At 29.1% G+C, this 13166-nt stretch overlaps 1 protein-coding gene across 1 annotated transcript; it reads right to left on the reverse strand.

Annotated features, from left to right (window-relative positions):
* Positions 1 to 983: 983 nt before the first annotated feature.
* Positions 984 to 13138, reverse strand: LOC107614875 (disease resistance protein Roq1-like). Its single transcript, XM_088498618.1, has 4 exons — positions 12659 to 13138; positions 12234 to 12380; positions 9942 to 11507; positions 984 to 1115 (listed from the first exon to the last, which is right to left on the reverse strand). The coding sequence occupies exons 1-4, from the start codon at positions 13136 to 13138 to the stop codon at positions 984 to 986; spliced, it is 2325 nt and encodes a 774-aa protein (XP_088354744.1).
* Positions 13139 to 13166: the final 28 nt, after the last annotated feature.

Here is a 13166-nt window from a genome sequence, read left to right on the forward strand (position 1 = left end):
AGATCAGATGAAACCAAAAAGCACAGAAATACACATGCTCCACTGTTGAAGCAGGAAAAAAACACAGTGAACACTTTCATAAGAAGAGAGTTGGTGGGGTTGGACTTGTGGCTTGAATGTTTGTTTGTGCTTATTTGCATCTTGATTGAGAGAGAGAAAGAGAGAGAAACAAGTTACAAACAAGTGCATAGGCCTAAAAGTAAGAGAGTGATTGAATTAAAAAATTGATAGTGCTTGACTTTTTTTTTTCAGTTTTATCCAGGCAATGATTTCACACACACAAGGCATTGTTGGTAGGATATTGGGATTAGATATCTTAATTAATCCAATATTAGTTTCAAAAAGTTGAAAGTTAGTTAGTTTTCAACTTTGCATTCAATTAAATTAATATTTCATAGACCTTTGTTCTCTTCTTTTTTTTCTTTTCTTTTCTTCTCTTTTTCTTTTTTCTCATCCCTATATTCTTTAAGCAATAATTGTATATTTGTATGGGTGGTGCTTTAATTTATATCTAAGAGGAATGATTAATAATTAGTAATTACACATCAAGTTAAATTTGATGTATTAAGAACGTTTTGATGGGGTAGTTAACTATGAAGATTAGTTATATCACAAGTAGATACAGACATCATAAGCTTAAAAATAAATAAATTACACTACATGATTTTACATGTTTTTATTTTAGACACACACAAACATGTATTGTATAAGTAGGTCCCAAAAAAAAAAGTTTTGTATTAATAAAGAGTAAACTACCATTTGTACCCACGAAAGTTGAAAACGCTGACATATCTACCTATAAAAAAAGAAAATTACTATTTGTACCCATGAAAAATGATTTTTACAAGCAAAATTATCCAAACCCTAAAAAATTATCTAAAATCCCTAAATTACCCTTATCTTCACCACCACACCACCTCCTTCACCCAAACTCCTTTCTAACCCTAACCCTCTTCACCCAACCACCACCCCTCTTTTCCTTTCTAACACACTCTCACCATTACTTCCCACTCAGTCTCCACCGCTGCTTCAATGGCTCCTTGCCACACCCTCCTCTCTTTTATCCTCACAGTCACAGCAACACTTGCTGCCGCTTCCCCGGAGAAGAAGAGCACCTTCATGGTGCAAGTACACCATGAAGCCAAGCCCTCCATCTTCCCAACCCACAAGCACTGGTACGCTCCCCACTAACCACTTCATCATCCTCATCTACTCATCACCTTACCACCACCACCACCACTACTAACCCCAAATTGCCTCTGTTTCCGTTCTTGCAACCTCCAGTGTCAGTGTCAGTGACCACCCCTCCTTCTCTCCTTCCCTGTCTCGCTCTTGTCGAACAGAGGACCTTCGCACCCACCCCGCCCCTGCTTTGCCGCCGCTAGCAACCCTAGAGCCCAGTGCCCCTTCTCCTCTTTTCACCGCCAAACCACCCTCACCTACCGAGGCTACCTTCTCCTCATCACCGAACCAGTGCCTCTGACGGGCCACCGCGCCATCCGCCACCACCGCGGTCTCCTTTGCGAACCAAATTCGCGGTGAGCTCTCTCTCTCTCTTTCTGTCTCTTTCACCATTTTTCTTTTCTCCCAGAAAAAGTGAATCCAAATACATGAGGCTTCTGTATTTGATTGTTCGGATTTGATCCTCTCTCCTCACTCTCTTCTCACCTTGGATCTGTGTTCTTTTTCGCCCTATTTCTATTAGCTTTCTCCATGACACCCTTTTCAATGTTTTGTTCCCTCAAACAACTTCAGATTCAGCTGAAACCAAGATCCAATTTTGACTCTCACCCATCGTCATCCATTTCAAATTCTTCTCTGGGGTGATTTTGATTCCTCCAAAGGTGAAGGTTATGGTGATGAGGAGTGGCAATGAGGTGGTTTGTGGCAGAGGTGGTTTGTGGCAGAGAAATGGAGGTTAGATCGGAGAGTGTTCATGTGATGCGAAGAGAGAGATGGGGGATGATGGTAGCAGTGGTAATGATAAGGGTATTTTGGGATTTTTAGATAATCTTTTAGGGTTTGGATAATTTTGCTTGTAAAAATCATTTTCCATGGATACAAATGGTAATTTCCTTTTTCTATGGGTAGATATGTCAACGTTTTCAACTTTCGTGGGTACAAATGGTAGTTTACTCATTTATAAATCTTTTAATTAAATGAAAAAGGTTTAATTACATACTCTAGGTTCTCAATTATAGTTTCACTTTTTAATTTTCAATTGATTTTATATAGTTTATAAGGTTTTAATCAAATTTTACGGTGCAATTTTTTTTCTTTCAATAAATCTTTATTTCTATCTACCGTCACAATAAAAAGTTAAATTAGAGAATTGAAGTTGTTATGACCATTTATATCCAACAAATTTCATATCTCATTCAATAACATCAATTGCAACATTCCAATTTCCATCGTTAAGGAAAAAATTAAATTAAATTAAAAAGTAAATATACAACATATATTTTACTGTGAAAGAGCAAAAAAATATGTATAGTTCTCTACGAATATTTTAGCAATGTACTATAGTTGCCTAGTTGGGGGCAGTAAATTTATGAAATATTCAATCTTTATTATGGCGCTTTGTCATGATTGACAAAAATATTGAGAAGGTTTTGCTTATATAAAAAATTGAATAATATATTGAAAATTAAGTAAAATTATAATAATATAATTCCTACGTAATAATTAAACCAGAGATTTATTTCTTTAATATTATATTATTTTAAATTACAAGATGATGAACTATACTTTTAATTTTTCAAATTAGTACTTAAAAGTCAAATATTCACGCACAGCCAATAATTTCCTACTAGGTCTATGCATATAGGAAAAAAAAATCATTAATTAGATAAATTTGTTAAATGAATATAATTATCACAAAAGATCAACTAATTATTAACACATTTTAAAATAAATAAATTTAATTTGAAAATACATGCGTAAAATTAAAAAAAAAAAAAGTGGAAAAGAATTTTGAGTTCTTTATGCATATGATCTTAATTTTGATGAAGCAAACCACCAGCAACATATTTTAGGACATTGCTGAAATGATTGTGACAAACTTCAACATTAGGGTAGACATATATTGATTAACAAATCAATCAACAGCAATATCACCTTTAAAATTATTGACTCTTTTTCTTACTTTTGTTTATATATGTCACTTATTATTGTAGGAGCGTCTACGGATTTTTCTTGGATATTTTTTTTTGAGTGAAGCTTATGTCGTTTTTGACTTTTTTTCCCAGCTACATCAATTGCTTTTATTAGTAGGGTATGCTTTTAACGGTATATTATTTTGTGAGCCTAGTAATTATTTTCTTTTACCCCTTTTTTTCACGAGCTAGTTTCTCATTGAATTAATCCATTGATATTTAGGAACTTTGTGTAGGACTAATTACTAACCAATAATGTTTGATAGCTCCATAGAGCCATTTTTTTTCTTTAAATCCATGTATAATTAACCAAATTAATTAAAGAGATTAAGAAACTGGGTAGTTAGGAAAAATCAAGGGGTAAGATGCACATGGCTATCCATTTTGTTTGGTAACCAAAGAAAATCAGCCAAAAACAGGCATAACTTACCTTATTTAGCATTTATTAATTGTTGCGACAATTAATGAATGCTAAATAAGGCAAGTTCTGGCTGTTTTTTTTTGTCTACCTAGCATTACTCTTTTGAAGAAGTGTCCCCATCATAGATGAAACCACAAGATTTGGTTAGTTTTTTCAAAATTCAGTGTGTGAGTCTACTCTATACCTTTTGCTTTATTATCTCTACCATAAACCATGAAAACAACATTGTCGATTGTGACCAAGCATGGCCATGGTACTAGCTACACTAAAATCACACAATACGATTCCCATCTGTCGGTGATTTTAATTACTCAATATTTTTTGCTAAAAAATATTTAATTACAAAGCTCATGGAAAGTTGGAAACTTATTATTAAACTGTTATTCTTTTAGTAAGAGTAATATTTTAATAAGAATAATACTCTAAATCAATTTTTAATAATACTTCTTATACTATATTTTGACACTATTTTACTGAATAGAATATCATGATAAATTACTAATCTACATTAATTTGATCATAATTTTATGTGATGTCTACAATCTACATGACAGTTTTTAATAATTGTTAGACAGTGTCAACATGAGATTTTTTTTGTCATTATCAAACTAAACAGGGAATGAAGATATAAAAAGAAAATCAACAGTGTTAAGGGCTAGCAGTTTTTTAGATTTTGGGCCATCAAGTAATCAGCATAGGTATTTCAAATAAAGGGATGGAGAAGAGAATTGATGGTTAAATGATTTTACACGTGAAAAAAAATTTTGCTGGTTAAGTGGCTAGAATTTTATCAAAATTGATGGTTCTGGAGACTTTTCGAAAGACTATTACTAGAGAGACTAATAGACTTATGTTTGTAACTTAGGATTTAATCAAATCAAACATTTTCTTTATATTTGTAAGAGTTAATTCATTTATTTAGTTGCATTTTACTCCTTAAACAAAGAAAAAGAACCCACACTTGGAACCTTTTACAATAATGTGGGGTAAGTGACAAGTTTAGTCCTGGACCTTCTGGGATCTGAATTCTTCACTATTAAAAAAAAAAAGTTAAAGGAGATAATAATTAGGGTAAGATAGAATAAAGAGTAATTTTGTTATTTTTTCAGTTTGAATGGTGATCACTGACCACCACGTACGTCGCAAACAAGCTAAGTATTGTATTGAAATAATGACATCCTGTATAATATAATATTTATTTATATGGCCTCCCTTCATCACTCAATTATCAACAAACCCTGTCTTATAATAATAGATAATATCTTCATATGAATATAAAATAAAGCGTGAAAGTGCCAAAAGCAATATGCAAATTAAACTCCACTGCCGAGTTGATAGGGAAATTGAACAACAATCAAATGAGCAAAAATAAGTAATGGTGTGTTCTCAGAGAAAGTGTGCTATAGAGTGATCAAATAGACCACTATGAAAACAATAATGAACTAAAAGAAGTCGAGGTGTTCTCCACAGAAGCTTTCGTTGTTGGATGGAGTTGTCATATGATATGTTCTTCTCTGTAGAAGGCAGAAAAAATAAGTTAAAGAAAGTAACACATATATATGAGTTGAGCCACGTGACCTTGTATCCACTGCTATACTTTCTTTAATTTTTTTTTCTTCTTTATTTTTTTATAATCACAAACCAACTCAATTGAAGAAAAAAAAAAAGGAACAAATTACACATAAAAAAAGGAAAAATATTGCATAACACTTAGTCTGCAAAAGAAATGAGAGTTACTGTACCTTACTTTAATAGAAAGATATTATTCTATTTTGGAGTGATATTTCTTTGCCATCTCTTCTTCGGTATTTGCTCTACAACACTGACAAAATCGATAACATAAAATTAATTGTGGTGATTCTAGATATTGTAGCTTTTACAATAATACGCATTGTGGTTTATGTCGTAAAGTTTTCTTTTCTTGTAATTTGAATTTGAATATATTTGCAGTCTATTGCAACTCTATTTATTATAATATGTTTGAAGTTATAATATATATACAATTACATACAGTAACATGCATAGCATGGTTTCAATATGATAATCACCAAATCAACAATAACATTAGGTTTTGTTAGAAAACTAACTTTTTTCCAACTAATAATCAATCAATAAAGTAAAAAAAAAAGGTAGAATTAAAAAAAAAACACTAAAATATTAATTGATTGTTGCAACTACAATTATAATTATAATAGGAGATCATATATTAAAACAAACTCAATTATAATATGAAAAGTAAGCTGTTCAAGAAATAGAAATTTCTTCGGGTATAATCAAAAGCTTAGCTAATATAATTGGACAACTTACCAGTAATTTTTGGAACCACGATGTAAATCTACTCTTTCTTTGGTTTTCTGTTTTCTTACTCTGCGATAAGAATATAATTCCTCATAATCCCCCACATTTGATACATTATTACTATGATACGATAATTAACCACACAAATAACAACATACTATGATATAAAATTGACAACACATCATGAACAAAAATACCAATATGCGAAAGGAGGTCACTCAGATAAAGACGCCTAAAATATCTTTTTTTAAAGATGTTTTTATGTTGTGTTTTAATTGGTTTCTGTATAATTTATTCGGTATTCCTCACCACATATTATTAAATTTCTCAAAAGATTTTCTTTCCAAAAACAATAAAAAATATTTAATTTGGACTAAAACAAAAAAGGTAATAGATTAACTATTAGATTTTTTTTAAAAGATTATTTACATAAAAAAATATATCACATTCATTATATACGGTAATTCTATAAATAATTATATACGGTAAACACCATGAAAATTATTTTAATCATATATACTTATTTTAAACCATGAAAACACCGTTTATTTTTAATTATATATAATTAAAAAATAATTAAATAAATATATTCGATAAAAATTAATATTATTAAAAAATAAAATTTATTTTAAAATTAAAAATAAAGTTTATTTAAAAATAAAATTAAAAATCATGATTTTTTTTTCTTTTTTCCAAAATTTATCTACGAGTAATTCTATAAATATTTTATGATGAATAAAAATATTAAACTCGTACTAAAATTTATTCTAATAAAATTTATTTTTATTTTACTAAACGTTAAATAAACTATTGAAAAGAATTTTGTTTTCTCCATTAGAGAAGAATGATAAATTTCCATACTTCTATTATGTTATAGCAATAATTTGGCCTGTTCTTTTTTAATGTACATAATAATAATAATAATAATAATAATAATAATAATAATAATAATAATAATAATAATAATAATAATAATAAACAAGTATGTATATCACAGTAGAAAAAGAAGCACGTCACCAAATAATTTATCATCCGAATTATATATGAAAATCAAATTGATAATATGAGGGCTAACACTACAAAAATCGATAACAAGGTTAGGGATTTACAAAACCTTTCTTAAGATTATAGAAAAAAATGTTTATATTTGTGTGATATATAAAACAATTATCATATTATTATTATTATTACATTATATATATATATATATATATGAGCAAAAAAAGTCTAACTGTTTTAAAGTAAAATTTTCTTTTAATATTTGATTAAATGTTCTTGTATTTAGTACTTTTTTTTTTTTGCACTTTCTCTTAGTTAAAAATATAATCATTATAATTTTTTAGTTATTATTGCTAGGGGTGTTTACAGATGGGATATGGCTGAAATTTCGATCCAATCCGCACTAAACTCATTAGATCAAATTCGATATTTGCACTTTTTATGTTTGGATCAGATATCAAATATATCCATAAAATAAAAAATATTAAAAATTTTTATTTTTATAAAAAAAGTCAATAATTTTTTTGCTTACTTTTTAAAACATATTTACTTCTATCTGATTAGAGTGTGGATCCGATTCGATCCAATCCGATCATCTTATAATACTTATTGGTTTTTGAAATTATGTTCGTATCTCAATCTATAGTTGTAAAAATCGAACTGGATTGGCTGGTTCGACCGAAAAATTAGTGAACCATACTAGAATCGGAACCGGACTAGATTTACTCTTTGGACCGTTTAAGGAATGAAATCGGTGTGAACCGATAAAAACCGGTCTAACCAAACTGGTTTGCTTGAAAAAAATTTTAAAATGTTTCCAGAAGGTCTCGAACCAAGAACCCTGGAACAAAAGCAACCTCTACTTGCCACTTAGCCATTGCACTTTTAAGTATTATATTTGACAAATACTAATTATAAAGTATACATAAATATCTAATTTAATTTAATTTTTATTTTTTCTATTTTTAAAATTAATTATATTTTAATTATATACCATTATTAATATAAATATAAATTTTACTAAAAATTTATTAATTTACTTGATCTATTTTATTGCTAGTATTGTGATTAAAGTTATTTGTTTTGGTGTTAGTGTTAAAATCTACTGATATTATAGTTAGATGATAGGCTTTGTGAATTAATTATTTTTTTTATTGTGTCAAAATAAGATACTATTGTAGTATTAAAATTTTATGATTTTTTTTTATATTAGTTATTTTTAGAAGTTGAGACTTGATTCTTCATAAAATGTTAGTGAAGATATGTATTTCAAATTTTAATTTTAAGTTTTTAACTATTTTATATTTTATATTTTATATTTACGTGAGATCGGTTTTATCGGTTCAACTAGTGATTTATTGGTTGAACCAATAAACCAGTGAACTAGTAGCTTGACCAGTTCGATCACTGGTTCGGTTCTAAAAATTATGTTTCAATCTAATTTCAAAAATTTCGATTTACTCAATTTAGTCTCCCAATTTAATAGTTATGACTCACATTGGTTCCTAATCTTATTTTTGTCACTGTCTCACAAAATCGTTAACGACATGCTGAGATGGACTAACGACTGCTACATTATATATTTTAGCGACTATTTGATGTGACAATTGAAATTTTTTTTACCTTATTTTTTTTCCAACTAAACACTTAAAACCCTAATATGAGTCACGGATACCTAAGTTAAAAAATCAAACTAAGTAAATTGAAACTTTAAAAATCATATTAAAGCTCAAATATAATTTCAAAACAGAACTTTAACTTATATAGTGATTAATTTAAATGAGAATCAAATAAATCAAAATTCAACATAATTTTTATCAATGTTTTCAAATTCGAAATTTCTATACCAAAATTAACTAGAATTTTTTTTAAATTAAAAATTTAATGAAATAGTGACTTTAATTATCTTAACCAATGTCCTAATTAATTACTTTTATGTTTTAAAAAAATTGTATATGAGAAAAAAATAATTAATTTGTCTATTTTAATAAATAGTTATTTTACTAAAATGAAAGAAACTATTTTTTTAAAATTTTTTAAGAACTAATTAATATTATATATATATTTTGTTACATTACATTTAGTTATAAAAATTTTATTTATTTCTAATGCTTATATTAAAAATAAAAAGAAAATTTAAATTAGTAAATCTTAATCTATAATATAATAATAATATAATAATTATTTTATATATTGTACGAATATAAATTAATTATTTTTTTATTTATAAAAATTTTAAAAGACTTGAGCTTGTTATATATATATATATATTTTTTTTTTTTTGATGAATGTGATATATTTTTTTTATGTAAATAATCTTTTAAAAAAAATCTAATAGTTAATCTATTACCTTTTTTGTTTTAGTTTAAATTAAATATTTTTTATTGTTTTTGGAAAGAAAATCTTTTGAGGAATTTAATAATATGTGATGAGAAACACCGAATAAATTATACAGAAACCAATTAAAACACAACATGAAAACATCTTTAAAAAAAGACGTTTTAGGCGTCTTTATCTGAGTGGCCTCCTATGCGAAAATATTTTATTTCAGATTTTGTATATTCATAAATAGTATAACTTTTGCAAAGTGCTGTATTAGACTATTAGTTTGGTAGCTTTGACGTTTTTAAGGTTGAAGTTTTTTTTTATGTTAGTGATAAGTCATTATTATTATCATTTGTGTGATTTAAATTTATTGAGAAAGTGAAACACTTGCTGTGCAACAACAAATGTTAACATGTCGATTTATAATTAGTAAAGAGCATAGTAAACCTTCATTTTTGTAATTCTTGCAGTGACTTTTGCAAGGTATATATATCTATAAAATTGAAGCAAAGAAGCTTTGTGTAAGAGAAACAATAAAAAATTATAGCTAGGTTGTGCAGAAGAAATAAAAAGAAAATTCAAGCACGTAGATAATTCAACTCTGTGTTTTCATTTACTACCGTTATAAATATGCCAAAATCAATTTAGAATGATTTAATTTTTGTTGTGGATCTCTAGACTAAACAATTCACAATACAACAATAATGTGTGAAATCTACTAACATTAGTATTAGAAGCATTACCTCAATGTCCTCCAACTCCAAGCTAACAGATTCATCTTCCAACTCCAACTCATCAGATTCATCCTCCACCTCCAAGTCATGAGATTCATATCCCTCATGAGTGGCATTAGGATTAATCTCTCCTTCACCATTGACATGGACATGCATCCAACGGATTCCACACCCCTTTATCACTACTTCCTCATTATCTTCTGTATTTGCATAGAACTCAAATTTAAGCATAGTATTGCAAGAGGTGCCTTTTCTTCTCTCTTTGATTGCTTCCGTTATCTTCTTGGAAGGCTCTCCATGATACCATACTACCTTATGATCTGATACCATTTCCAATTGATCAATCACATCATCCGGAACATAGCAGCTGCCGGTCAAGAGTTTTCTAGTGTCAAAAGTTGTGATCCATTCCCACTCGTTGCAACCCTTTCCCAGGTAGCATTTCCATCCAAATATCACTTCTTTCTCGACAAGCTTGCAAGATTGGTATTGAGAAATCAAGATGCAGCCAACAAGATAAGAAGAAATCTTGTAATCTGGAGCAACTTCAACAATGATGGAAGCTTCTGTAGAGTAGTAGTCAGGGAACCACTCATTAATTATGCTCTCTTTACTTGGTAAATAGTAGTAGAAGAATGGACTATCATTGTTTGCTTCATTATGCGGATATCCATCATTATTTGCCACAAGTTCTATCTTGGATTTCAAGTCTTTCAAAACTGCTTCATATGCATCATCATCCAACTTTGTGCAGTTATGGAATCCAAACCATGCATAGTCTTTTTTGGGTGGTTCACTGGTTAAACTTGAGACTTCCTTCAAGGATTTGCAATTTACTGCATTAAAGATTATAATAGATGGGGGAAGTGGAGGTACGTATTGAAGCAGTTCACAATTATTGATCAGAAGTGTCATGAGCTGTTGAAGAATCTTAATGCTTTTTGGCAAACTTGTAATGACATGACAACTTTCCACTCGTAAACTTTGTAATGATTGTAAGACATGAATGTTGTCTGGGAGTTTAGATAAGCTCTTACATTTGTAGAAATCTAATTCCTTGAGAGACAAGAAGGCAGGGGTGGGCAATATTCTACTTAACACGGTGCATGTGTCGTCTTCATGTTTTATTGGATCCGTGAGCACAATTCTGGAGGCAAAGTTTAGAGGAAGTTTTTGAAGAGAGTAACTGATGTTAGAACAGAACACTTCAAGATTTTTGAGATGCATAATAGTGGATGGCACATCAGTCAAAGCCGTTGATGGTAAAGATAACTCGATTATGGAATGATCAGCCATCATGGGGATTGAGAACTCTTCCAAATTGGAGCAACCAGTGGCCAACAAGAAATGGAGAGAGGGAGAACAATAGTCACCGCAAAGCCTCTTCAGCGCCGTGCAAAAGTTCACATATAGTTTTTCAATCTTGGGGAGAGAGAAAATAGATGGATGAACATCTTGTAAGCTTTCACAGCCACAGAGTGATATTTCTTTGAGATTCGTGGCACCTGTTAAATTTGGGCACTCTATCAAGCGTTTGCAGCCATCGAGGTCAAGAAACTCCAAACTTGGTAGATTCTGTCAATCCCAACAAACATGTTAACACACGTATATGACTAGTGGAGGAAAAAAGTGTTGTTTATTGTTTAATGCGTTACAATCTCACTTATTTTAATTTGACTATATACATCAAAATCAGCCCACCAAGATAAAATATATATTAGAATATAAATATATATTAAAAATAAATTAAATTACATATATATTTATATATAAATATATTGATAATTAATTTTATTGTAAAAATAATATTTTTTACTTTAATTTTATATTCAATCCCATTAGATTGGTTTAACCGATAATAAATTAATAATTATTTTTATATTATACTCTATATTAATTAATTATAATTAATTAGTGATTATTTAAATTTTATTTTTAAAAATTATAAAATTAATAATTATTAATTACAGTTATTTAAAGTTGGTTGATTAAAAATTATTTACTTATATCTTTTTTTACAAATTATTATACATCTCAAAATTTTGTTTTTTATACTAACTAATTTTTATAATATGTCCGTTTTTATTTTAGTATCTAACAAAAGTATTAAAAAAGTATAAAGAGAAATATAATCATGATCCTACCTATGTTGTATCCCAAAAGTTTTTCAACATTGCTATCTCGCATGGAAAGCTGAACAAGTTTTTGAGGCCAACAAATAGACGGCACAAATTTAAGTGGGCATTTATTCCACTCAATATATCTTAAGTCATTAGGAAGTTGAAAATCCTCTACAAGCACTCTGTTCCATTCAAGATCCATGTTGATATTTCCTTTTAAAGCAAGTAACCTTAACTTTGGCATCTTCCTTAATGCAACGATGATTATACGTGGATCTATTGTAATTTCATTCATATCCACAATCATGCTTTCAACTCCATGAATATTCTGTAAAATTGATGAGCATTGCAATACAATGTTATTATTATGTTGTTGTGAGCAATATTTTGATATATACATACACTCATCTTGAAGACCAAGCCATAAAAGCATGATTCCCTTACTCTTTCATCTTGGAATATATTGCAGACTTCTTCGGTATTCCACAGTCTTGTTTGTTGACCACTATTTTTACTATATTCTTCATGAATGATTTTCCAACACATTTCCTGTATCAAGCTATGTATTTTTATGTATTTGTCCTTATTATATGAATAAATACTTACAAGAGACTTGTCCAATAAGCCTTTTATCCCTATGTCTGCAAAGAAACCACAAGAATTTAATATTCTTGTTACCATGTCCATTTCATACTCGTGAAAAAAGCACGCAATATCTAACAGGATGTTTTTTTCATCATCATCTAATGCATCATAACTCAATCTCAACACTTGCTGAATATCTGCATTGGGATACTTTCGTAATTTTCTCAATGCACTATCCCATTCACTTTTTCCTTTGGTCCGAAGAAATGATCCCAAAATTTTTAATGCTAATGGTATTCCTTTGGCATAATCCGCTACGACTCTTGTTGATAGCTCATAATAATTCTCTTTAGGATGAGAACCACTAAAGGCATTATAGCTAAAAAGTGTAAGAGAGTCCTCAAAATTCATTTCCTTTACTTCATGGATTTCTTCAACTCCTCCACTTGTAAGTACATTTCTATCTCTTGTTGTCAAAATAATTTTGCTACCAGAACTCATACAACTACGAAAGAGTTGAATTAAATCA

This window comes from Arachis ipaensis, chromosome B9 (genome assembly GCF_059453495.1).
Source record: "Arachis ipaensis isolate K30076 ecotype BB chromosome B9, ASM5945349v1, whole genome shotgun sequence".
In the NCBI taxonomy this organism is placed as follows: domain Eukaryota; kingdom Viridiplantae; phylum Streptophyta; class Magnoliopsida; order Fabales; family Fabaceae; genus Arachis; species Arachis ipaensis.